The 27,387-nt window shown below is 40.4% G+C and overlaps 3 protein-coding genes across 4 annotated transcripts in view; 2 read left to right on the forward strand and 1 right to left on the reverse strand.

Moving 5' to 3' along the window:
• The window catches only part of kif5ab (kinesin family member 5A, b), a 55,352-nt gene extending 52,146 nt beyond the window's left edge, over nucleotides 1-3,206 (reverse strand). For both annotated transcript variants that reach the window (XM_058630787.1, XM_058630786.1), the window contains exon 1: nucleotides 2,650-3,206. In XM_058630787.1, the coding sequence (XP_058486770.1) occupies nucleotides 2,650-2,778 (129 nt within the window). In that variant the 5' untranslated portion in view covers nucleotides 2,779-3,206. The remainder of the gene's footprint in view (nucleotides 1-2,649) is intronic.
• Nucleotides 3,207-4,964: 1,758 nt separating this feature from the next.
• dctn2 (dynactin 2 (p50)) lies at nucleotides 4,965-16,811 on the forward strand. Its single transcript, XM_058630788.1, has 14 exons — nucleotides 4,965-5,201; nucleotides 5,526-5,594; nucleotides 8,751-8,847; nucleotides 9,333-9,394; nucleotides 9,569-9,667; nucleotides 10,359-10,519; nucleotides 10,992-11,145; nucleotides 11,422-11,487; nucleotides 11,746-11,784; nucleotides 12,500-12,577; nucleotides 12,813-12,884; nucleotides 13,594-13,696; nucleotides 14,730-14,821; nucleotides 15,969-16,811. The coding sequence occupies exons 1-14, from the start codon at nucleotides 5,166-5,168 to the stop codon at nucleotides 16,053-16,055; spliced, it is 1,215 nt and encodes a 404-aa protein (XP_058486771.1). The 5' UTR covers nucleotides 4,965-5,165; the 3' UTR covers nucleotides 16,056-16,811.
• A 6,285-nt stretch (nucleotides 16,812-23,096) lies between these two features.
• ddit3 (DNA-damage-inducible transcript 3) lies at nucleotides 23,097-27,320 on the forward strand. The gene is made up of 4 exons (XM_058630925.1): nucleotides 23,097-23,367; nucleotides 24,643-24,705; nucleotides 25,127-25,335; nucleotides 25,548-27,320. Exons 3-4 carry the CDS (start codon nucleotides 25,180-25,182, stop codon nucleotides 26,331-26,333), a joined length of 942 nt encoding a protein of 313 aa, XP_058486908.1. The 5' UTR covers nucleotides 23,097-23,367; nucleotides 24,643-24,705; nucleotides 25,127-25,179; the 3' UTR covers nucleotides 26,334-27,320.
• Nucleotides 27,321-27,387: the final 67 nt, after the last annotated feature.

Consider the following 27,387-nt stretch of genomic DNA (forward strand, 5'->3'; position numbering starts at 1 on the left):
TTTGCTGCAGCAAACTTCACGTGGAGCAAGAGTTTCCAGGCTGATACACTGTGTTTTAGCCTGTCAAATATGAACTAATGAAAATGTCGGAAAAGTGACTGCAAGGCTCGACAGACTCTGATAACGAAGGTAGGTCAACACGCCATTACCCTGTCACTGTCACTGTCTCTGTCGTCAGCAGAAGTCACCCTGAGTGGAATATGTGACAATTTTATGGCATTTTTCTTCCACAGAAATAAAAATGATTTACTTAAAACAGCCGGTTTTGCATGGAGACATTAGACGCTTACCAGAACACATAGCTCATATTTACGTTTATATGCCAAACTCAAATGCAAGTCCAAGTTTCTATCATCAAATTTTACACGCAAGTCTTTTACATCCAGTTGAACTGTAACCTTCTCCATCTGCTGAGGCCACAGGAACACAGCGCTCCGTCGTCAATTCAGAACACCCAAAAACAATTTCTTTATCTGTACTTTCACCAAATCTGCCACTGCATGCTGTCCTGCTGCAGTCGACCCATCAGTCAGCAACACAAATCATTGACTCTGTCAGTTAACAAGTCCTGGAGGAGAAGGAGCAGATGAATGTGGGGCCATCAGCGCTGCCCAGAGCCAAATTGTTTTTATCACCGGTCAGAATGTGAGCACTTAGTTGTTTCTATAGGGCTGCAGTGGCACGCCTGCTCGCCGATCAGCTTGATATTTTAAATCATAATTCAATCTGGCGTCTGCAGCATTTCAGCTCTCGGGATAAATATATATTTTTTTTTTTACAACCTCCTCTGAGAGCATTTCACAGTTGCAAAATAGCAAAAACAAACAAGCAGAACACATTTGCACACCAAAAAAAGCAGACGACATCCAACAGGCCTCCTCCAGAGTAGTTACATTCACAGGGAAGCAAGTGCACATAGGCTTTTGTGTTCGCATTAATCGGAAACAGGAGGAAACTGAGGAGTGATTAGTGCATGCCTGGATGTTTAAGCACAGAACTGCTCACTTTTGTTTCCATGACATGATCAATTCTGAAGGCTCCTGCTGCCATACAAGTGTTGTTCGCAAACAACAGAAGTGCAGTGTTAACGTTTCCTTTTCAGCGTAACAAATCCCTCTAGATAATATGAGTTCACTTGAGTTCCATCATTTCAAACTCTCTGGATATGAATCTTTCATTTCGTGCATGGCAATGAAATGAAACAGGTCACATGTCAAGAATGGGATCTTCTAAGATATCCTGTTACATTTTGTGTAAATCTTTCTGATTTACAGTCTCTGAAAATGGCCCAATCTACAGAAATCACCCTTTTAGTGTTGATTATGCAGTCTTTAAAAACAGTAACAGTAAACACAGCTGCCAGAATGGATGATTTCAAACAGTCGTCTAATGCCAACCTGCCATTCTCAAAGAGCATCAGAGTGATGTGAGAATGAAAATTCAATCTGCTTTGTGGAAGACGTCCTGCTGCTACAGCAGACGGTCACGTGAGGATATCTACCACAGAAATGTTGTCTTGCATTTCAATATGTGTGTGTGTGTGTGTGTGTGTCTGCAGGTATGTGACAGCAGAGAGGTTTTTCCTGCTGTGTGAAGTCAACCCCGACAGGCCAAATGGGCGTGGGTCTCTCTTTCTCTGTGTGTGTGAATAAGAGTTCATACACGCAGGGGGTGTGAAATTCATACATACATGTGCATGTTCTGCACATGTATGTATGCATGTGCATGTTCTGCACATGTATGTATGCATGTATGTGCTATAGCCTTGGCCCAGATGTGCATTACATCTCTAAGCAACAAGAGCATTTGCATTAGAGCCTTCTAATGTTCCTCCTGCAGGCCAGCAATCCTGTTACAGTGTCAGTGATGAAGGGATTGCAATCACCACGTTAACCCCCAGCCTTGAGGATGTATCTGTCAGCATGATAAACATTTTATAGTTTGGTCCATTTTCACCGCCGCTCCAAAGTGACTGTGACGGTAATCATCAGCTGCTTTTCAATTTGCGATGACACAAGGCAAAGATCAATTGAGTGGACAGAAACAAACCACAGAGCACAATTATGACTCCTGTTAGATCTGCAGCCACTGAGGACGCACTGGTGCGTTTAAAGGCTCCCGTCAGCCGGCTTCAATCAATTCTGTGTGATTATCTCACATCAATCACACCAAAAATCCAGAATACTGAGGAGCACGTTATAACACAGTGTGGGATCCAGAAGGTGGAGTCAAGATACATTTCTTTAGACAACGGTGAGTTTTTAAGGTCTTAATTTAGCTCAGGGTTTACAAAACTCAGGATTTTGTATTTGAGATGGGTTTTTTTATATGACAAGAGTGCCCCTTCATCATACTGAGCTTTTCTTTTTTTTCTCTCTCTGGCTGATGACTAGCCCCATTGACAGATTTTGAGTAGCCTTGCTGCCTCTTTAGCAGCAGCTCACACCTGAATGATATAGAATACATATATATATACTGTATATATACATATATATACTTAGTTAGATCATAAGAGATTCCAGTCTTGTCTGGTCAGCATTAGTAATGAGAAATGAAAAGTGTAACCTCCAGCATTATTGATTATGGACTGCGTGGAAATGTGATTAAAAAATAAATAAATAAAAACAAATAAATAAATTAAGAACTTACCCCGAAGATGACAGTGTCTTCTCCTTGAAATATTGGGATGAACTTATCTCCGCGGATGATTTCAGATCGGTTCAGGGGTCGAAATCGACACAACACCTTGATGTTGCATTCTGCATTTGCATCAGCCATTGTGAAGGGAGAGAAAAAACGATGACACGTTTCCAAAATTCAAAGAGGTGTTTAAGAAATATGCTTCTTCTTTTTTTAAATCCCCGTGCAGTCTCTTCCTGTAAACCACCTGGACGCGGGCTGAAACCATCGGCTTATGCCCACATGCGAAGCGAGACTGGCAGGCGAGGCATTTGGAAGAATGGATGGACTACTACGAGTTTTAAAGGAGACCACGTCCAAATGTACTCATTGAAGAAATGGTGAAAAACTGCAATTAAAGAGAGGGTTTCCTTCTTTCAAACGCCCTCAAACTAAACTCAAGGCGCAGCTGAGCAGAGAGCAACAAATGCAGAGTTGTAAATGTTGTAAATGTAAATGTGGAGAGGAGTCCACACTCGTCCGGTCGGCAGCGTCTGGATAGGCTGCAGCCTCCTCACAATCACAAGCGCGCATCATCCCTGCTCGCTCACTGGAGGCGGGGCGTGGTGAAGTGGCGACTCGCATCCTCTCTCTCATCAGCATCACTGAGGATGATGATGACGAGCACCGGCTCTGCCTCCTAATCCTTCAACCACAAATATACATGACTGACTGCAAATGTGTGACATCTTTGGTTTTAGGGAACACTAAAACAACTTGCATGAAAGCACAACCATGAGGTGTTGCGATAACACACTCACTGGCCACTTTATTAGGAACAGTGGCAGGAGCGGCACCTGGTCTTGTGTCATTGTTGCCTATCTTTACTTTCAGAGATGGTCTTCTGCATACACTAGTTGTAACAAATTCTTATAATTACTGTACGGTATGTTGCTGTTTTTACATTTTGAAGATGGCTTTTTAACGATTTAAGGGAATATGTAACTTACTTTTTCTTTCTTTTTTCTGTGCTTTATATTTAGGTACTATGTTTTGAAAGTTACAATGGGCAAATGGGAAGGCTTCTAGTAGTGAATGGACTTAAATGCAGAGAAGGAATTTCCATCTGCGGAACTGATAAAGGACTAATTTATTTATTTTTTTCCGTATTATTATCTTAATTATTATTATAGTTACAGTTATTATTATTATAGTACAGTAATACTACAGTCGTAGTAGTAATAGAAGTAGTAGTATTAAAGTTATCGTTGACGTTCTATCATCTCAAACACCTCTGACCATTCTCATCTGACCCCTGACCTCTGGAATCAAGAAGGCATTTTTCCCCAGAGAACTGCTGCAGGATAATTTTTGGACGATTCTATGTGAACGCAGCGAGATGGTTGTGCGTGAAAATCCCTTTAGATCAGCAGTTTCTGAAACACTCAAATGAGCCCGTCTGGCACCAGCCACGTTCAACGTCACTTTAATCACCTCTCTATTCCATTCTGATCCTCGGTTTGAACTTCAGCAGCTCTTCCACATGCCAGAATACATTGAATTGCTACCATGTGACAATCTGAAGGTATTTGCGTGAACAAGAAGTTGAATAGGTGTACCTAATAAAGTGGCTGATGAATGTACAGAGAGCATCTCCTCTTTATTCAGTCTGCACCAGACTGGTCGCCATGGCAATGCAGTTTGGGAAAGATGGCATGCACAGACTACAAGTGGACAAGGGGGTGCTCTGAGAATTCAACTTCAGAGGTCTATGATGTGGTAGTGTCAGTGTTTATGTTTGCAGAAGTCATTTTCTTTGCTGGACATAGCAATTCTGAATTGGATCATCACCCAGCCTCCATATTTTTGCTAGACCTCGAGATTTAAAATGATCACAACTGCATGTAAGAATAAATTAATATACCAACACTTTGATAGAAGGATTTCAAAGTGAATACATTTAAGATTTTCTAAGCATATCATCGTCTTAATTGACTATCTTTGGCCCATTTAGTTGTTTGCTCGTGCCTGGAGCGCCACCGCGTGGCCACCCTGCTATGTTACCTTGGTCACAATGTTTCATTTCAACCTTGAACGATAAAAAAAATAAAACCTACATAAAATATTTTTGTTGTGTATTTTTTAGTAAATCGTGCGCGTAACAACGAAGCTTGCATTACATTTGAAGGGAAAATCAAATCAAGTGACAGAACAACAGAAAGGAGTGGGTGTCAGTGACATGGTGCGCGCATGCGTCGCACGCGGGGTGTTTGTTATGTTGGCATTGGTTGGCCGTCGAACTACCCGCTACCTCGCTACCACTTGAGAGAACACAACACCGCCCGTTCGCCTGTGCCTGTGAGAGAAACCCAACGTACACGCTGTCAAACCAAGCGAGTGACCACATCAGCCTGCAAAGGTTCGCCGGCTGTGAGACTGCTGGCTCATCTACTGCTAGCTTTTGCTCATTGTCAGTTAGCACGTTTTAATAACCGTCGTGATATTCTTTTGTGAATTGTTGGCCTCGTCTTCGCCGCCCACTGACAATGGCTGATCCTAAATACGCAAACTTGCCAGGAATTGTAAGTACCTAATGCTACCAGATAGGTTAGCTTTATAGCTATTTGCCAGTGCTAGCTATTAGCTGTGACAGCTATATTCTCTTGCATCGCTGCTGTTGTGCCTGTTGTATTTTTTGTTGTTGTTGTCTCCAGTTACGATTCAGCTTATAACTACTTAAACTTCGTCACTGACGTTTACGATGTGATGTGGTGTAATGCAGTCCAAGCTAGTAAAATGTTAGCTTGTTGAGTACGTGTTGTGTTATGGGCCGGGGCGTTGGCCTGGCTAACAATAACCGGGTCATTTGCTCGTTTGATGCATGGTTTACTTCAATGTTTCAATAGGCCTTTAACGAGCCGGACGTGTACGAGACTGGAGACCTTCCAGAAGATGACCAGGCTCAGTTTGAGTCGGTAAGTAGACATTTTATATAAACTGACTGTGACAATCAGCAGACTTGTCTAACACGCTAACACAATTAGCTAATACATGTTTATAACTCACTGACTTATTCATTTTGCTCAGTGTGTATCATTTCTGATCATGATCAAATACCTAACCATGCATATACCTGCTTTGCTATTTCTACTTATAAGACTGAACAGTAGAGAAAATCAATTTCACTCAATGGTAATTACTGAGGTAGTTTAGTTTAGTTTAAATGTTAAGCACTGCCCCTGAATTTCTGTTGTCCTTATCAAATCGGTAGGTTAAGAAATAAAAAAAAAAACCAAATAAATAAATTCACTCGTCTAATCTCTGAGCATCAAGTGTCATCAAGCTACTAAGTGCTCAAACAATAATTTAAATAAATGCAGGCTAATACATAAGCTCTAATGGAGGTTTTATTGTTCAGCTTTTGTTCACTTTAAACAATTTTAAAAAGCTAGTGATTCATAGTGATCATTTTGGTTGTGGAATAGGTATGACAGTTGTTTTACCTACCTGTTACACTGACAAGCAAGTATAAAGTGTAATCACCTTTCAATATTTCATAATTTCACTTTCAAAACCATTATTTTCAAGCTTAATATAGAGACAAAAAACATTCTCTCAATGTAGAATCTAGGCACAAGTTTATAAATAAAAATAGTTACAAAAGCTTCGACTTGATTGTTTTGTGATGCCAGTTCAGTGTCTTTTCTTAAGAGTGTGAATTTAATTTTAGTGTTTATTGTTAGAGCTCAGTCTTTTTTTTTTAAACAGTGCTATTGGGAAGCGGTGTGTAAACAGTCCAGGGATGCTGATCTCGCCTTGATTTATATTTCTTGGCTTTTAACTGACCAGCTGAGAGATTCCTAATGGCATTTTCCCTTCTGTGTGTCCACATTCATTCCTCCCTCCCATACCCTTGCCCTTGTTTTTGACTCTTCCCCACCCTTCCCGGGATTCTAGTTTGTACAAGTAAGACTGGCTACATTTTACTCTCAGTGAGCTTAATGCCATGCTTTTTATGCATGTTTTTAATCTCATATCCACTTTTCTACCTCTATTGACTGGGATGAAATGAAAAAAGCAGATTAATGGAGTGACCTCTTCATAATTTTTTTAACTGTTTTGAAGTGCAAGAGATTGATTCTTTTCCTCCTGCTTTTTGTTGCTTAACTTTTCAAGGGTGTAATGATGTTGATGTGTGTTTGGCACATTTTAATTCTCTCATCCATTCTGTAACGCTTTGTCAAAACTGTCAAGGCTCTTTTTAATGTGTGTCCGTCTGAAGCTTTAACAGAATCAGAAGTGTTTGTTTATTTGTTCCAGATATGTTCTTTTTGACCTGGCACCATTTTCTAACTAATGCTTTTGGACTAACCCCAATGTTTCTACTAACTGAATATATTAAAGGCTTGTGTTTTCAACGTGTGTGATAACATCCTTCTGGGTCATTGCATGCCACATTGTTAGATGGAAAAAAAGAATAATATAGAATTTGGTCATGGTGTTGGCATTTCTATGCCCCACAATTTTTTCGGTTTATGCCTACTTTACTCAGTATGTATACTGTAACATCACCAGTGTAAACTGCATTATTTTATGTAGGGGAAGCTCTGGATAGGTGTTTGCACCAGTATTGAGCTTACTAAGTGGATCAGGTATTGCCAGATGTGATCGGTCCATATTGAGATGATGAGTTTGTTTGTCATCGCAAATGTTGTGCTTCTGTTATCACTCCAGTCACAGCTAGCTGCAAATTCTCTTATTAGTGCCATAGCTACTCCTGGTGTCATGTTACTGTAGAGAAATAAGAAAAGTTTGCCCTCGCAGATTATTTTTGATGAACTGCACGTTTTAATGAAAATTTTACAATGGATACCAGTTGCTGTAACAGACTGTCTGACTCATTGATTGATTTTTATTTATTTTTAAATGCCAGTTCCCTTGTTCTTGAAGATCCTCTCCATGAGAACATATTGTCAGTACTGAAGTGCAGTATTGACTCAAAAGAGAAAAGTAACTATGCAGCCTTATTGGGTCATTACACCACAGTAAATCGGGGCAAAGAGAAATAACTGTATGCAGTAGGCCCCACAGGCTATATGTGTCAACTGTGTCTCCAGGGTTTTTAGCAGCAACTCTCAGAACATTGCTTTCTTTCTTATTGTGCCCCCACCCTGGCCAACTAGGCCTATTGTGTGCATGGCATGTGATAACCATATTAATCTGTGTTGTCTCTCTCTCTCTCTCCCTCTTTCTCTCTCTCTCCTCCCTATTTTTTTCTCTCCCTTTGCTCTTCCACTACTTTCTCTAACTCTCTTTGGGAACCCAAGGAGCTGGTAAGAGCCTGACTAACCCCCCCTCCCCTTCCACCACCTTCTCCTCCTTTCTCCATTCTGACATTTGTGTAACTGTGTTGTTTCTGTGTTTGTGTGATTTGTCTCTATCCAAATCGCCTGGACTCATGTCATCTATCTATCTGTTTGGTGGTTTAATCATACCCATAGCCTCTAGTGCATCATTTTTGACCACCACGTGTTGTTGATAAAGCAACAGTCTTGTTTACTCCCCAGAATCACTAATCAAATAACCATAATTTAGAATATAGTGACATCTAGGTGTAGTTTTGCCTTTTATTCACTTAATTTTTTTGACAATTATATAGTCATGCCACATTAAGTATATCTTTTTATAATTTAGTGCACATTTTAAAATATTTGTCTCCAGGTGACATAGTCAGGCTTGGACATAGTTGTGATAATTAATTTTAGTCATCCTGCATGCTGCTCTAATTTACACCACTCTGAGTAATGGCTGTGAATATCCTGCAGATTTTCATGATTTTTGGCTTCAATGGTTTTTAGTTTCTTTGGGTGTGTGACCTTGTTGTGTGATGATACGCTCATGATTAATGATCAATGCATTATCTCCTGGGCACTGAACAAGTGTAGGATTTCCTCCCAAATCATACCAATCTGCCAACATATTTCAAGTCGGCTTTCGAGAATCTTTGCTCACTGACAATAATTCAAGGGTCATTTTTAAGTGGTTGGGTTGCTGTCTACAACAGTCTTACATACTCTGTGTGACATTGGTTGTGTTGATCTTACTTAATTTCCCGGTGTTTCCAATGACAGGAGGAGCTTTGCAGTGACAGCGTAGAGAGGATTGTGGTCAACCCCAACGCAGCCTACGACAAGTTCAAAGACAAGCATGTCGCCACGAAAGGACTTGGTCAGTATGTGGGGGATGACATTTTTTAATTATTTTTTCCTCGTCTGTGCTTGTTAACTTTTTAATATAAGAGATAAATCTGATGTTTTTCTGCCTCTATGCTATCCCACAAAGCATTGTCTATGTGTCTAAATCAAAATTAAAATGGGCACTGTAGTTTATTTTAAGTCTGTACCACATACTAATTCTAAGTACAACATTGCCGTTTTTCTATCTATGTATTTTATCACAGTATTTAATCTTAATGGAGAAATAAATTTATAGGAGAATTATTAGTTACTTGAATTTAATACAAAACATTAAACAGTGCTCTTTACACAATTTAACAATCAAATGAAGTTGCTGTTCCATTATGGCTGTAACAAATCTTATCCACCAGCTATTAAATCTCCCTGGTTTAGTTTGAGAATTGGTACTGATACCAATTTGCCGTTTTGTGTTTGTATCCTCATTTCTCTTACAACCCATTTGTTTCCCTTGCGCAGATTTCTCAGACAGAATTAGTAAAAGCAGAAGAGTTGGCTATGAATCAGGGGACTTTGAAATTGTGAGTATATCCAATTAAGCAGAATTTTATTAACTTTACTCTTTTTTTTGAAGGCGTTTCATTGTGGGCATAACAACACATAAGTGTGCAGAGTTTAAGGTGCAATTTTATGAACACTTATCTTGGGAGACTCTCTGCATTCAGACCTTTTCAACCTCTTTCGTCTTTGTTTAGCTTGGAGAGGGCTGTGGGGTGAAAGAGACGCCTCAGCAGAAGTACCAGCGCCTGGTGAATGAGATCCAGGAACTCATTCAGGATGTAGATACAATCCAGGTGAGGTGACACACAAACTCACTCACTCACACTCACAGACACAAAATACATTTTGTAAATGTCAGTGTAGAATATTTTCTCTTTCTCGTCATACAATGTTTTGTATTGTGGTTGTGTGCTGTCAGGAGACATTACACACCTATAATCTAATAGTGGAATTGTTGTGACGGCAAGTTGTTACATCACACCTTTCAACCATACATTTTTTTTTTAAAGTTTAATTAAACATATCATTAGACAATACTGTGATATCGCTGTAAAGTACTGAATTCTATGACATTAAGGGTCATTCTAGGCCTTGTTTTTCTGTAGGGTGTTACCAACACTCTTGAATCCAAACAGAAATAATTACTGACAAAGTAGTTATTTTGTAGTTGGTTACAAAAATCTAGTACATACTGGATATAATAATAATAATAATAATAATACTGGAATTCCCTTTTTATTCTGTTATATTGGAAGCACAATATCAGATGATGAGTATTTACATGCTTATTGAAAAAGTGCATGTTTATGTTTGAAGTGTATATTTCTATCTTGGTATTAGACATGTAGTTTTCTTACCCGTTTGGCCAGATATGCTACTAGTTGAAGATTTCATCAACCTCTTCCTTGCTGTGTCAGAACAAAAAGGAAAAAAAAAACTGTCATGGCTGTGACCTTGCTGTTTTTTTTCTTTTTCAACCTGCAGGCTGCCACAAAGGAAAGCAATGTAGAGGAGCGCCTGACCCCAGTGGTACTTGCTCAGCAGGCAGCTCAACTCAAACAGCAGCTGGTTTCTGCCCATCTCGACTCACTGCTGGGACCACAGGCACACATCAACCTGGCTGATCCAGATGGAGCTCTGGCTAGGTGAGCTAAAAGGAGGGTGGAATAAAGCACAAAACCACGATGGAGTGATGCGCTAGTAGACAGGAACTTGGTGTAGTTAAAAATGTTGTTTGAAGAAACAGAAGAATTTGTTACACTGAGCCCTGGACAAAAATCCTGTATCAGATGCAGACATAAACCCAACCAATCTCAGTAAATCTCTACCTGGGGAGCACAAGAACTGATGGATGGATGATTGAGTAAAGGAGATAAATACTAAAGAAGGTGAGAAAACAGAATTGCAACATGTCCGAACCCAACTGAGCGTGAAGAGTTGAGAATAGAGACACCAGTAAAAGAAAGGAAGGAAAACTGTTCTGCAAAGATCCAAGCTCACTTTGACCCTCCGGCTTTCAACAAAGCTTGAAAAGATGAACAAAAACAGCACAACAAGAGGGCTTATATAAATATTGAACGTATAAACTTTTCTGAGCCCTTTCCTTTCTTTCCACAGGCGTCTACTCACTCAGCTGGAAGTGGCCAAGGGCAGCCGTGGAGGCCCTGCAGGAGACAGCAAGCAGGCAGCAGCAGCTAAGGGCCCAGATGGAGTTGTACTCTATGAGCTCCACAGCAGACCAGAGCAGGAGAAATTCAATGAGTCTGCCAAGGTAAAGTGGAAAGGGAGGCAGAGGCAGCAGAGTATTGGATGAATGCACTTATGAAAAGAGCATATGTTGGAGTGGTGTAATCCCCTCAGTGTGTTTTTGTTTGCATTGTTAGGAAAGGAATGTTAAGACGAGTATTTGATGACTATAAATAGGATAGCAGGGAGAGAGCTATGTGCATGGATAGTTTTTTTTTTTTTTTTTTTTTTTTTTTTTTCATGTGTCTTGTGGGATGCTCTTGTCACTACAGCAATTTGCTGTCTTGCTCTGTCCCTGTAGATGGCAGAGCTGGAGAAGCGTCTAGCTGAGCTTGAGATTGCTGTTGGCTCAGGATCAGACAAGCAGGTAAACAGCAAGCCCCATTCAGTCTTTCCACTCTCTCACACACACACACAAACACACACACACACACTCCTAAATGGTTTTATGCCTCATTCACTCTAATTCTGTTTATCCCTGTTTATCTTTTACACTCACACCAGCTGAATATGCATGCCTCGGTCGCAGTGTAGCAAAATCTTCTACTTGAATTATGTAAATTATGGAGGTGGCTCCATTATCTTTTGAAACAATGTGCTTTCTGTCTTTGTGTTTTTATTGCAGGGACCTCTGAGTGCCGGTGTACAAGGAGCCAGTTTGATGGTAAGAAAAAACACATTGGCCAGGCGTTTATCAAACCTGCATAGAAACTGCAGATTCAGGTGAAAATATCACTGTATGCCGAGTCTCGAATGTGACCAGCAGCTGACAGAGGGGCCAAGTCCTCAACATCTAGAAGTCCTGAGGCTCAGCAGAGGCTCACCTGGCTGCACTGTATTTTCTGTCCTTATGTTGTGCAGAATCTCACATGCCAAAAATGATGTACACCTTTTCAGGTGTGAAACTGCAGGTTTCTCCCCCATTGCTCACAGACACAGCCCTCTACCGTTCAGCAGCCTGATGCAGCTGCACTGTCACCCGTGTGTGTAATTGCGTACTGAATTAATGCTTGTAATTATGTCATGTAGTCTGTTGACAAAGTGCTGAATATGTTGCTGTAGATCATTTTATAATCATTATTTTTAACAAAAACAAAATGCAACATTTTGTTAACTGTAAGTTTGTGAACAGGCATTATATAAGTGACTTGTCTATATTAATAAATGCCGATCTTTGCGCGGAAATGAGCGCACACTCACTTTTTGGTGTATGCATGTTGGATAAATGAGAGCCACTCTGTGTAGCGATAGAAGTGGGTCAGGCTTCATTAGTTTATCCAAGGTTGTTCATATTTGCTGTGCCAGCAGTTGGAGTAAGACACTTAAAGTGAGTTCTCAAGCTTACGAGGATGACATATGTGTATGTTTGTTTGAATCAGGACACCATAGACCTGATGCAGGCAAGGGTCAGTGCACTGGACTCTGCTACTCTGGATCAAGTGGAGGCAAGACTGCAGGTAACCTATAGGTGTCTGATCTGTTGCAATTTATGGTCTGATTTGAATGTTGTTTGTTTTTCTGTCTGATGGAGATTTCAGTAAGATGCCCACCTTCTTAACTTTTGAAATATGGTTACGTGTGGTGCAGCTTGTTGTGAAAAACTGTGTTTACTACACTATCGACTTTTTCCTATTGCTTTCTAAAGTGATGCGTTTTTGTGGAAAAAAATTACTTCTTTCTCTTCCCATGCAGAGTGTCCTTGGGAAGATGAATGAGATTGCAAAACACAAGGCAACAATTGAGGATGCTGATACACAAAACAAGGTTTGTACTCCTTGGACATCCATACAAACTAAATCTTGGAATAATCTCATATGTATTTATGCTCTATTAATCTCAGTCACCCTATGATTGCTTCATTGTAAAGTATGTTAAGAGGGAAGACTCCAATATATTCCTTCAAACATAAAGCTGAGATGTTTTGGCCAGAAGTTGTATAATATAACTATTCATTTTGTGGCCTCATGGGAAATAATCGTCCCCACTTCTCTCCTATTGACCACATTTTCATTTTCTCAACTGCCACTAGGATTTTATAGAGTCTGACCTGGAGCAGCCAGACCGAATGATGAAGAGTCACAGCATAATGTTGACTTAAATTAATGGCTAATCCAGCTCTTTGAAAGTTAGGGACACAATTGTGTCATCTTTTTGTTATTTTGGCCATTTTGAGATGGTATAATTTATACAGTTTAAACCAGATGAGGGCAGACTATTTTGGTTACATCATGATTGCGAAGGACAAAATAATTCAATTCTAATATGTTTTTAAAATGGATTTTGATTGGACTGTTGCACTCAAGAAAATACTATCACTATGGTTAATGTTTTTAGAAAATAATTACAAAAGCAGTTTCCGAAGCATTCAGCATTTTGGTTTTGATGCGACTCATAATTGTAAAATGCAGATAGGGAATCACCACGCGGTACAAATAAAGACTTTGATATTAAACGCCTGATGTTGTCTTGTCAGGTCTCGCAGCTTTATGATGTGATGCAGAAGTGGGACTCCATGTCCACCTCTGTGCCTCAGGTGGTGCAGAGACTTGTCGCCGTCAAGGAGTTGCACGAGCAAGGTAACGAAGCGGGTTTGAAAGGTTGTAGCTCGAGACTTTTGGGTCCTCGCATAACTCTTGTAAATAATGAGCCGATAACAATCGTTGACATTTTTGAAAGTGGGGGAGTTCACAGTCGCATAATGTGACCCAGTATCATTAAATGAATGCACCGGTCGAGTTATTGGACTATACAAGTAAATATTGTACTAATGCTTCTCTGGGGGAGGACGATTCCATCCGAGTAAGGATACTAACAATGAAAACATGGAGGATTTATGAGCTTCTTTTTTATGTGAGGGGGGGATAATAACCTTGCAATGACACCCATGAGAGTTCAAGGAGAGACTGTATGTAGGTTAGTGGGGGAGGGGCAAAGTATAAGAGACTCGAGATATGTTGGATACAGGAAATAAACATCACAGGGTGTGAACCCCCTGAACCTGTTTCAGGCTGCATTTGTGTATTTGGGAAATGAACGTCAGTCAGGATGATTTGCATCAGCAATGAGAACGCCTGTGTGCATGACAAGAAATTAAAACTAGGCAAAAAAAAAAAAAAAGGATTAAAATGGATATCGTCTTAACCATGTCATACTATTATAACAAAGGGAAATATACTGAAATGGAGGCTCAAAATGGTAATGAATTAGACTCAATCTTGCAGCACTCTAAAACACCCCTAAGTGGAAAAAGATGCATTATATTATACTGTGTATGATCATATTTTTATCATTTAGCACAAGAAAGCAGAACCTTGGCATTAATAGATTATATTGCAAAGTCTTTACTGAGAGCTGAATGAGGTCGTTTATCATGCAGCCTCCTTTTGCACTGATCTGTCTTCGTCTGGACCTAAAGTCTCCTTCGCTCAATGAACTTTACTTTCATTGATTTTAGCCTGTGTTTTTTTTTGTTAGTGGGAATTAAAGTCAAACCTCGCCTCTTCATTTTGAGCAAAACAAAAACTTTTCAAATGTGTTTTTGTAACCACAAAAAGTGATATTTTGTCTTACTCACATACTTTCTTCTCATCTCGTCATCCCGTGTCACAGCCATGCAGTTTGGCCAGTTGCTGACCCACCTGGACACCACTCAGCAGATGATCAACAACTCTCTGAAGGACAATAACACTCTGCTAACACAGGTAGGAAGTTAATGCTTTGGTGATCAGTGGAGAATAAATGTAGATTTTGGAACTGTTGGACAACTTTGCACCATCTCAATGTGCGATTCAGCTATTAAACCGTCAAGAAGAATGGACCATGCAGTGTGTAGACCAGCACACTTGTCTTAAGGTAGTTCAAAGGTCACCTGTTGGGATACATGGGATTACGGGATGAAAACAAACAAAAAAACAACACAATCTGAGATGTAAAGATATAAATTGTCATTTTTCTTCAGTTGAAAATGTGTTTGCTTCACATAGTCAAAGCACCCTTATAATCTATGAAACAATTTATAATATAATAATAACAATTTATGTTATAACATCTAATTTCCACTGCCTCTTCCTCTCTCCCCCTCTCCCTTTCTCTCTCTCTCTCACTCACCCACACTAGCACACAGAGTGAGACTTGACCTGTGTCTTTTTTCCTCACCTAAAGGGGTATCCCGTAGCTTTTGTTTAAATACACCACTAGTGCCAAAAATCTTTGTGGAGGGATTACTGCTCTTTTTGCACCTTGGCTCTTAATGCTGACCAGAGCGGAGTTGAGGGGTTGGCTGTTGTTCAGCAGCCAGCCCCTCAAGTAAGCTCAGCGAGTCATTTGCTGAAATGCAGTGTAGTGCAGGATCAGGCTAAATCCTGGCTAGATTCCTTTTTTTTTTTGTACAGTGCAGCCAAACCCAGTTGGTAGATACAAATGTTTGTAAGCAGGGGCTTTTTGCTCAAGGTTAAGACGTTTTGTTTGTGATCAGTTCTTTTGTGAGAGTTGGTATTGGGCTGGATGGGTCGGGTTCGGCTTTGGGGGGGTCATAAAGATATAGAGTCGATCTATTCAAAGTTTTTCTGTCAATTTCTTCGTAGTTTTAGAATGTAGAAACCACTTGACATTGTACTCGTCTTTTACTCCCGCCTCCAGTGCAGCCCATTTTTCCCATCTCTAATCCCTCCGCCTTTTCTTTATCATCACTCTGTCTCTTTTGCTCTTCTACATGCTGCTCTGCCTCAAAAATGTGTTATTTTCGCTTTTACAGGCAACTTTCCTCTCAAACCAAGTTCTCTCTCTCTCTCCCGTTCCTCCGTCTCTGTCACAACTTTGCTAACTTTTCCCCCTCCTCTTTCCCTCAAGGTCCAGCACACGATGAAGGAAAACCTGGTGGCTATTGAAGAAAACTTTGCTTCACTAGATCAGAGGATGAAGAAGCTCTCTAACTAAATGATGGCAGAGTTGGGGCTGGTCCAGGAGAGTGTAAAACATGGACAAACAAAAGCAAGCTCGATAGCACTGAGAGAGGACTCTGGGTTTTTTTAAACACTGTCCTTTCTGGCTATCCCTCTCTTGATCTCTGCTCATGCCTCTGCCTTTTTTCAGAGTGGGCTGTTAGTTTGGAAAAGTTTGGGGGGAAAAAGGAATCACAAAAAAGAAGACCAAATATTTTTGTCCACCCTCCTTTCCTCTTCCTTTCTTTTGTGTCAAATTGATAGCAACTGTAAACCCGTTTCTCCCCTTTATACATATGCCACTCGCTGAGAGCAGCCCCCCTGCTTACTGCATTTTAGACTGGATTGATTTTATAATTATTAGAGTTAAACTTAAGAAAAATTCTACCATTCCTCTGGACCCTCACTACATTGTTGGATTTGTACTGTATACATTGGTCAAAATTAAATGGATCACGGTTATTGATGGTTGACACGTTAAAATGTGGCCAGGTTTGTAAAAAACAAAAACAAATCAACATCTGTTGTCCTTTTCTGTTGTAGCCTGAGTGTCAGGGCCAAGTCATACACAGAAAGCTTGTAAATAAAGAATGCTTCACGCACAGTCGCTTGTAACTATATTATTATGACTGAGACCAGATCCCACAGATACAGACACTTTTAATCTGCTTCATCATCACCTACAAGTGAACTGTATTGCTCATCTGTGGTCATGGAAACCGATCAATAAATAAAACAGAAGTGAATACGCTCGGCTCGTTTTGTGTCATTGCTCAGAACAAAGGTGTGGACTTAGCAGTTGACCTCATTCTTGTATCCGCTGAAAGTTCAAATTCATGACATTACAGTAATAATCTCACCAATGGAACAGTTTCAAGTCTACATCTGCATGTATATGTTTGGCCCATCAAACGTTAGACACCAGAGAAGATGAATCGGATGAAATGTCAAACTGATCATAACAGGTGCATATAAATAGATTAAAAACATTCTATTCCTCTCATCCAAGGCTTCCTCCAGCATCTATCATTCATACCTGTTCTTTTATATCCATTATCTACTGCTTATCATTTAAGGTTGTGGGGAGAGGTGGAGCCAATCCCAGCGGACTTTGGGTGACAAAAGTCCGCTGACAGGTGTGGCACAACCATGGCAGTACAGTAACATCCTGGAATCATAATAAAAAAAATATCCTCTCTTAAAGATAAAGGAACTGTTATGCCCAATTATGAACAGTAGGTGTCAGCACAGCATGCACTAAAACAATGGCCAAACACACTGCCACACTGATTGTGAGCTTTCTAGGATAATGAAGCAAACTGCTTATATTTAAAGAGAATAGTTGCATTCATACATTATCTGAGTCATTAAGACCTCCTCCAAAAAATAACAACATGCTGACTTACAAACTGTCAAAATTGTGATTAAAATGATTATTTCAAGAATATTTTTTTCTTAATAAAAAACTGAGGTTCCAACCATGAATTGCATCACTGCAGGTACAATTACAGCAGGGACTAGATCTCCACTGTCAGCTCTTCAATAATAGCAAGCAAATGACCCAGAAATGATGAAAAGTCATTCAAATCTTTGTTCTAAATAACTAAAATACAAATGAGCTGCAAACACACACACACAGTGGTCGAGCAGCTGAGTTAATTCAAACCCAAAAACAACATCTAAGATATAATAAAGCTTTCAGTTCAACGTGACCAAAGAGTCGGTTTTAAAATGAATCGGGACTAATCTAACTCTCACAGCGTGAATCATCAGTGATTTGCTCCATCAGTAAGGTCTGCAGTCAGGCAGTCAGGCAGTCAGGTGACAGTATCTGTGTTAAAGGCTGACTGATAACACGCCGTCAGGTTAAGGATCAGGTGTCTCTGATGAGTCATCCAGACACAGCAACTTCTTTGGGTTAAGTCATTTCTGCTCCACGTGGATTAACAACAGTTCACTGGGACAATAAGAGCTGCCAACAGAAACACAGTCACAGTCACAGAGACACAGTTCCATGACGGTTAATGCTTATTTTCTCTCTTGTCCCCTTTAAATGGACATGTTTTTGGACACGTTAGGACACTGGATAGTTTGGCTCTGATTTCCCCCCCATTAGTATTGCAGAGAATTGCTTAGTTTCTTCAATTTAAAATAGGTTTGGTCGCTCATTATGAAGTCCACCTTTTCTCTCTCTGCTTCCTCCGATTGTGGGGGGCGAAGACTTGTCTGCTCAGACATGACATATCGAGTATGGCTTACAGGGAATTAGATCCAGAGCTCCAACTTAGAAGGGAATGCCCCAGACACGCACAGAGACATAACTCTGTATACTGTATATCAAGTTATACTGCATTTGTCCTGCTATTTCGGGTGTGCAAGACTGGGTCAGTCAGTCCAGGCCCATCAGTGACCAGCTGAGAATTCAGCAAGGGTTCAGCTCAAAATGTTGTGAACAACAGGGTTAAGTATTACAGTTTTGTCTCAGACCGTGGCTCTGAATACAAACAAGCACCAAAATGACAATAAATAATTGATGAATCTCTACAGGAAAATCAAGCCAATTGTGAACAGGTGGATATATAAATCCTAAAAAACCTGTGAAAATATACACAGGTGTAATATTAGTATCAAAAATACAAAATACTCATATACTGTATATCCTGGCAGCTTTCCACCAACCTTTACTCCACTGGGCAAACGCCTCAGTCCTCAGGCAGCAAGTGAACAAAAAGGATGTAGAGAGCAACGATTGCTCCAAATCTTTGTTTCTGGCACTGATGTGTGGAAAACTAAGAGAAGAATGGAGGAGGACCCTGGTGTGTCTGCCTCGCTGTGAGTAAACTCACCTGTTCAGACAGGCTTTTAAAGTTTAATGCCCCTTTAGTCTCGCGCCTCTTGTAGATTTTTTTGTTTTGCCTGTGCCAGCCTCTTATATTTTACCGTTATAACAAAAATCTGTCCATCCTATATGGAAATAGAATAAAAAAACAAGACACTCAAAGTCGTTTTAGGTGGTGATTAATAATGTTGGTGGTGTACGTATAAGCAAAATCGTGAAAATAACTCGAGGAAAAGAAGGAAAATGATAGTGAATATTTTACATGGTTGTAGATGTTGTTTTAAAAAAATGAAAGGGAAATAAAGGCAGAGAATAAACTGACACGGGAAGGCAAATGGCACAAAGGCCTCGGCATCAGTCCTCTCAGATGTTGCTGAATGATTGTGGACAGGTGAGGAGTGTGTGGTGGAGCAGAGGGACAGGCAGAGGGAGAGGGTGGAGGTGTAAGTGGAGGAGAATAAGATGGAGACCGTTGTGGGGCAGAAAGAAGCTTGCAGCAGCGAATGACAAACTAGGGAAGACGGAGACGGTAGGGTAACGATAGATGACGCTCGCAGATGAGCAGGCTTTAACATAATGTAATAAGATTGTTGTGCAAAGTCGTCCCAAAGCTCCGAGCACAGAAATCTCAACAAGTGGACGTGACACTGAGCCGTATAATCTGTGATTAACAGTTTGAGTGGCACCAAAAAATAGATAAACTGATTTCTAACTTTACAGACACTGAGACTGTTTGTTGTTGTTGTTGTTGTTGTTGTTGGGAGAACAATGGATGTTTTTGCTGTATAGGAAATGATAGATGGCAAATAAAATGCAAATGAGTTGATCAATGGGGCATCCGCAGACAATAGAGAACTTCAGAATTGGCTTTGGCATCGACAAAAGAGATGAATGTAGTAACAACAGTCACTGCCGTGTGTCTTGACATATGATTTCATTCGACACACTGCCAGAGATTTTTTTTTTTCTCCCACATCTGACAATTAGCCAGAATTTTTGATAAGGCAACGAGGTGTTGGATAAAAGATGGAGAAAAGACGCTGAAACACAGAGTGAGAACGGCAAGCAAGAGACAAAACAGGCTCTACTGTATCACCGGGACATGTTAACAGCTGTATCAATTGGTCTCAGTTCAGCAAGGGGAAGATTTCCGACAGCTGGTGTGTGTGTGTGTGTGTGTGTGTCTCTGTGTGTGTAACTGGGTGTGGAGCCTTGACCAAGGGCACAGGACAGAAAGACGGGGATATGTATGGTCGTGGCTGGAATTTCCCCAGACTCTTTCTGTCTGTCTGTAAAAACAAAAATAACAATAACAAAAAAAGATTTGAATTAGGGAGGATAGATGTGAGTGAAAACACCATGTGAACATCCACCATGTTGGTGACTTTTTGTTTGTCCTTACTTTTGCCTAAAAAAGTGAGGTTGTATAAAATAAATGACAATAAAAAACAAAAATAAATAAATCCTCAATTAAATACAATTCCTTTAGTTTTTTGTTTTTTTTAATTAGTCATTTTCATTGCTATGAAGTCTTTTATATTATATAAATGTGCTTTTATAGTACAAAGATACTAGGGCTTTCCTACTTTGTTCAGCTGGTATTGTATAAATATACATGTGATGTAATAAATGTCACAATTATGTAGTTATTAAAAGGCACTGAGTTGAGTTTTGGCTCGAAGCAGGGAAAACAATGCGAGTTAAACGCCACCATTAGTAATGACTAAATCAAATTAGATCAAAGATAAATAAGAGACAATAGAGGCGGAAAAAAAACAACAACATGAAACAAAAGATAAATAAGAGACAATAGAATATTGGGTCCATATTATAATGTCATATAATTCTAATTTAATCACAAAGGTCTCAAGTGACACAGTCAGAAACATCATTTAAACACTTAAACACGAGCGTAAGAAACAAGAGAAAACCTAAATGGGAGTTTGTTAACAGTGTTTTGTGCTGAACACAACACACACACACACACACACACACACGATGGGACTGACAAAATAAACAGACGGCAGGGAGGGAGGGAGGGAGGGAAGGGGGGAGGACGGGTGTAGAGAAAGTGTACTGAACTACTCAGCAACAGCCACTCAAGTCGTGACGCGTTCACGGTGCTTCCTGCAGCGCTTTAACCCGGATCCTAGAGACAGTATTTGAGCTTTCTATTCGCTGCTTGGCGCTGTTGCTATGGGGCTGCGCGTGTTGAGCCATGCAGACGCAGCGCATGGAAAACAGTTTCATGTGAGCAGAGTTTGGGATTAGGGCAGAGGAGAGAAAGAGAAAGAAAAAAAGAAAAAGAAAAAAGTGTCAGGAGCAGAGACAGAGACATCCACAGTGGCACTGACAGAAAAGAGCTTTGGTTTTTGTGTTGTTGTTTTTGTTGTTTGTGTGGTGGTGTTGTTGTTGTTGTTGTGGTCGCCACCACAGCAACAGCAGACGCAGTTGTTTACATTCCCGCGTGCTCGTGATTCTACACAATAATCATGATGAGAAAACACGCAGTGTCTGATTCCCGTGTCTCAGAGTGTGTGACCTTGTTGAACTCAATGGTTTTGATGCCATGTTACATCATCATCAAAGGCTTTTGTGAGCGGCTTTTATTATTATATTATATGATATTATATATCATATAATATCATATAATATCATATTATATTATATCATATATCATATTACATTTTATTATATTATATTACATTATAAAACGTTATGACATTATTATAAGACTATTTATATGTACACGCCATGTTATATGCGCTATATAGGTCAGCAACATTAGGAAGAATAACATTTCAGTGGTGACCTATTGTTACATGTGTGTGCGCGTGTTCATACTTCTTTAAGACACCTGATCAAGACAACAATACAACTACACTGAAATGAACACTGGTGTCTATACACACCATGGTGCTCAATGTTAAATTTACATTGTTAATAATGAATTAATTTATATATATTATATAGAAAAATTCATCATTATGTTTTTGATTGTATGCCAAATAAAACAAATGCAGTACATTCACACCAATTCATACACAATTTGATGGTATTAAATGATGATGGCGATGCTCTGGTTTATTTATCTTAACTTAAGATAAGCTCGATTTAAAAAGTTATATACATACAAATTGTCTCTATGTGAAATAGTTTTTTGGTGTCATGTGGATATTGTTCCTTCAGCCTTGTATTGTAGCAGGTGCAGTGAAACAGAGACACATAAATCAGTGGCTGCTGATAAACATTTTCTTTCTTTAAAAAAAGAAAACAAAAAACAAAAAGTAATCTACAGGGAAATGGAGGGGAAATAAAAGCGGACTAATGAGGAAATCTGCTGAATTTCATCATTAACAGCTGACAATTTAACTGGACATCATAATAGAGGGGTGTGGATGGAGGAATGAGGGTGAGGATGGAGGAGGAGGAGGAGGGGGGTAGACTGTGTTGTTGGAACCCACCCAGCATATCATCCACAGACGCTCCACGGGGGCTGCGTGCCGTGTTTTCATATCTCGCGGAGCTGCAGCGGGGCGCGCGCGCTATGAAATGACTTACAACACGTGCGCTTTTAAGTGTGCGGCATTTTACAAACGCCTGGACAAATAAAACAGACATCTGTCCTGCACATGTCCCGCTGCGCTCCGGCGGAAATGTGCCACTTGGAGATGGTTGTTATTTTAACTATACTCCCGCCCCGAAGTGTTTGGGGGTAAATGAGGTGTGTGAAGTCAGGTGTTGCGCTAAATTTCAAATTACCACCCGTAATTAAAACAAATAAAACAAATAAAATTCAGGGTGTAATCAAATAAAAACTGCTGGCAACGTTTCATGAAACGACTCACGAGAAAAAAAAATCGACTCGTCTTATTTGTGTTCCGGAAACAAACAATTCTTCGACATTAGATATCCAATCCATGCATATATGTATATTTTTAGATTTTTGTTCGAGCCAACACTGTTTAATAAAACATGTTCTGATTCTGCTGGTGTTATCCCCAGCTAGAAATCGGTTGCCAAGCATTGCATCATTCCTTTCATGTGACTCCCATACGCCCCAAATTCGTCCTGGCCGTCTTATGACTGCATCACAATTGCTGCTCGTACAAACTATACAGACTGGAGCGAGAGGAACAACCAGCGAGACGAAGCCAGACGGCCCGCCCCCCGCGCGATTCTACGCCACCTCATTGGATGTCGCCAAGGAGAAGATCTCGACTGCGCTACTCTGATTGGACAATAACAGCGTCGGTCTGTGACGTGCCGTTAGGTTGTGATGAATCCGCCTCTCCGTGAATAGTTCGGTTGGCCGCTCTCTCAATATAAACACCGCCGGGAGTTTCCGAAAATCTTATTCAGACGTGAAGACTGAACAATGGTTAACATGAGCTATCGACAATTTTTACTAAACTATCCACATTCAAGCTCAAGACAGTCGAGAAGGCGAGCGAATAAACGAAAAAGGGTAAGTGGAGTTAAAAACGGCTTTGTCTCGGGGTCTGTCGGTGTTGGCTGAACGACGCGCACTCTTATACTTTTACTTGAAACAGTGCGCTGACCTGGAATTATGGAAAGGAGAAGAAGGAGAAGAAGGAAAAAAAAAAAGAGCCGGGCATGTTACTAGCAGATATCCCAGTGTCATTTTTAGACAAACAGCTGTCTTAATCAATCACAATTTTTGTTTTTTCTAAGTTGTTTACTTCGTTTGCTAAGTTGTTCAGGTCGCACGGACTTGGATGCGGGAACTTTTGATGATCTTGTTCAAAGTGCGGCACGTTTTTTAGAAATAATGTACGTTTTTACTCATCAGTTACAACCTCCTGTTAGTTGCCCCCGGTGTCATTTAATGCAAACGCGTGTCCACGGTTTTACACTCCTCCGTGAGTGGCGCGTGACACTTATCCAACGGCGTTTTATTTTTGACAGCTCGGCGTGTACTTGTCATTTACACGTGAACTAAAGATTTCCACGGAGTAAACAAAGTACTATTATGTCAGTTATTTATTTTTTTTCCTCCACTGTTTTTCTTCTCTGTGTTGCTTCCTTTTGTTTCGCCCCATTCTTCATGCTGGACTTATGTTTCCATGACGTAATTGTCTTGGCTTAGTGTGGACATGGCAGCCCCATTTTAAAAGAAAATAACTAAATGATATAGTCTGTATTTAAAACATGACAATGACCCATCCAAAAAAAAAAAAAAAAAATCACGCGTGCGTTTTACCTGTCAGTGGCGGCCTGGTTACTCACTGAGGATCTTTATAGCATAGTTACCCACAGTGATTATACGGTTTAATTCTCTCTACAATAAAGGTGTAAAGCTAGAATATTTCCTAGGATTTGAAACAGAGTAATTTTAGTTATTCTGATGGTTTGGTGGGACTGTCAGACCTGAGAAGATCAGACGACCAGGATTTTCCTGGTTGTACGTTTTTTCTTCCAAAACCACTTGTTTATTGATCCCTGCGTGTTTTATGGAATGGAGAAAGCAGGGGGCGCAGTGGAGAACGTTAGGGTCTTTTGTTTACAAGAATTGAGTGAGATGAATTCCCAATTAGATAATTTTAACATTTTCTCTTTGTTCATTTGTTTCATCCTTATTAGTTGAATTTTTTTATGTAAGTAGCTATCATTTTAGGTGCCTCGCTTTTAATCATTTAGATTATGAAGCCTTTACAAATTTCCCCTGTTCATTTTTTTTTTAAATTTGTGACTAATCCATTAATTCCATTTTTCTTTTCAGAATTGCTGGGACAAGTTATCACCGACATATTGGCATACTTGATTAACAGAGACTTTCTCAAAGGTAAATTGGTTTTCTCATATTTATCATTTTGAATGTTGCACGATTATGAAGTTATGATTGTGATCATATTAGCATTTTAATTGTCTCGGAACTCCCTTTTATATAAAATAAATATATAATTTTATTTTTTTTCAATGTTAATGCAGTACAGCCATTTACTCACTTAGTGTCACTGTTATTCCATTATACACTTGGGTGGATTGAACTATGTTCTGTACTTTGGCCTAGTTTGTTTCATCATGAAGTAAATAATTATACAGATGATGGTTTCTTGCAACATTCTCAGTAATGACTTGCACTAAGTCCTTCCAGGACGGTGTAGAACGAATGAGGCAGTGTTACTGTGAAGTGTCAGTCATCTATCGCCCCATCGTCTTCCTTAATTTTCTAAACCATACTGTGTGACTGCTGCCCCCCTCAGGTCCAGTGAGAACCGCGTGGCCGAGTATCTGTGCGTTGCGACTGACTGGCGAGATGACTGCCGAGTGGCTTCACCTGCCCCCGCCGTACCCCCCTGGTGTGGGGCCGTTGTGTGGTGCAGAGTTGGAGGCGTGGTATGAGGACCTGCAGGATATTCTGGGCTCCGACACGGGAGGGGCAAAACTTGCACGTGCCCCTACTTGCACCGAGGTCAGTAGCTGAAAGAGGGATAAGACTTTAACACCCACAATGAGTGTGAGTGTCCTCACCCATAGTGTTTTAATTTATACTACATTTTTAGATTTAATTTGAATGTTTTTAGACACGTGTGGGTGTTCACAAGCTCAGTGATGCAATTTACTCGTACTTCAATAATTGATATGCTTCGACAGGTGCTGACTTTTCTATTTTCTGCTTTATAGAAGGAGCCGGAGTTTCTGGATGTTCTAGAGAGTTGTTCTCTGACATGGCTGACGGACGGAAGCCAGGCGTGGGGCGAAGGTGTCCAGAGAGCAACAGAGGAGATCCACATCACGCAGCCCCTGCATCACACCTCATCGTCATCCTCATCTTCTTCCTCCTCCTGCATGAGTCCAGCTGTTGCAGAAGAGCGGCGGGGAGAAGCTGAGAGTGGGAGAAGTGGAGATAGCTCAGCAGGAGGAGGCAGTGACCTGCTGCCTCCAGAGTTCTTTGAGTTGCTGAGTGAAGGAGGAGTGGGAATGGTGGACGCGAGCGGAGTGGTCATCAACGGTGGCTATTATTACCACCACCACCATCAACAGGCTAATGATGCCCCTCCTGCCTCACCCTCACCCTCAGCCAGTGAGGAGGAACTGCCCTGTGTACCCGATTCTCCATCCTGCTCCTCCTCAGCCTCCCAGTCGCCATCTCAAAATTGTTCTTCTCCCTCCTCATCCGTCTCCTCTCCTTCCGCTTACCCATCCTCCCGCCTGGGGAAACGCAAGAGGACCACCAGCGAGAGAGACAACAGTGCCTTGTCCTCTTTCGCCTCCTCCACACAGCACACGCCCTCATCCTACTCGTCTGGCAAAAAGAGTCGCAAAGAAAGGGAGCAGGAGAATGAAAGGAAGGTGCAAGAGCTGACGGAGCAGAATGAGCGCTTGAAAGCGGAGATTGAAAGGTTGGGAGAGGAGGTACAGAGGACACGTAGAGCTCTGATAGAGAGACTAGTCAACACCAGGAAATGAGGACAGAATGGAAGACGAGAATTAAAGTTGACAGGGCCTACAGAATTGGAATACGCAGTGGTGGGGAAAAGGGTTACATGGTGGTGATGAAATGCCCCATAGACAGGAAAGGAAGGAAACCAAAGATACTATTTTATAAGAGGGATTTTTGGGAAATAGTGAAAGATGTCAAGAAGATGGAAAGTGATTAAAGTCATGACAAAAGGCACAGAGAGAAATGGCTGCAACAGCATTGCGGCAAATGAAAAAAAAAAGCCACAGCATGTATAAAGGAAGAGGAAGAACCTACGGCTCCAAGTGCATATCAGACGGTGGTGTTGATGAACGTTTGTCGTTTTTAAGAATGCCTAAATTTCATCACATAGGATGATAGAAATATTGGCAGTGAGCATTTGATGATTTGTATGTCGGACAGGAAGGATGTTAATTGAGAGATGGCATTTCATTGTACTCCCCTCCCACCATTTTGCAATAAATTGTAACTCCTACTTAAAGGGCTGCAATCTGGCGAGCAGAGAATGAGATTATTTGCCCCAATTTGTGGAGAGTTTAGGAGCTCAGGAAAAGTTTGAAAGTGCCCATTGCAGTGTGAAGATGAGAGAATTATTTTTTCGTGAGAGAATTCATACCCTTTCTTACTTTTCTAAGCCGTGGCTTGTGTGTGTGTATGTGCAACTGTATTTAGATAAAAAGCAAGTAGGGCCCAGCTATACTTTCAAAGCTGACCTTTTTCTATCAATATGGGATTTTGTGGTAGACTTATTATTCTCTTCTACCCTGATATACTATTTTTATACGATACTGTAATATATACAGTTTTACTGTAATGGCTCATGTTGTAATATGCCGACATATCTACTGTTATTTTCTCATTGTAGTTACATACGCTGTTAATCATAGACTAATGTGCATGGTTTTATCATAAATGGCATCAGTACCATTTATTTTATTGTTATCTCCAATTTGCAATAAAAGTAACAGATGTGATTTTTTTGGTGTCATGTTTGCTTGTCTTGTGAATGACTGGTGTAAATGGGATATAATTGAAAACGGG

This window comes from Solea solea, chromosome 6, assembly GCF_958295425.1.
Source record: "Solea solea chromosome 6, fSolSol10.1, whole genome shotgun sequence".
Classification (NCBI taxonomy): domain Eukaryota; kingdom Metazoa; phylum Chordata; class Actinopteri; order Pleuronectiformes; family Soleidae; genus Solea; species Solea solea.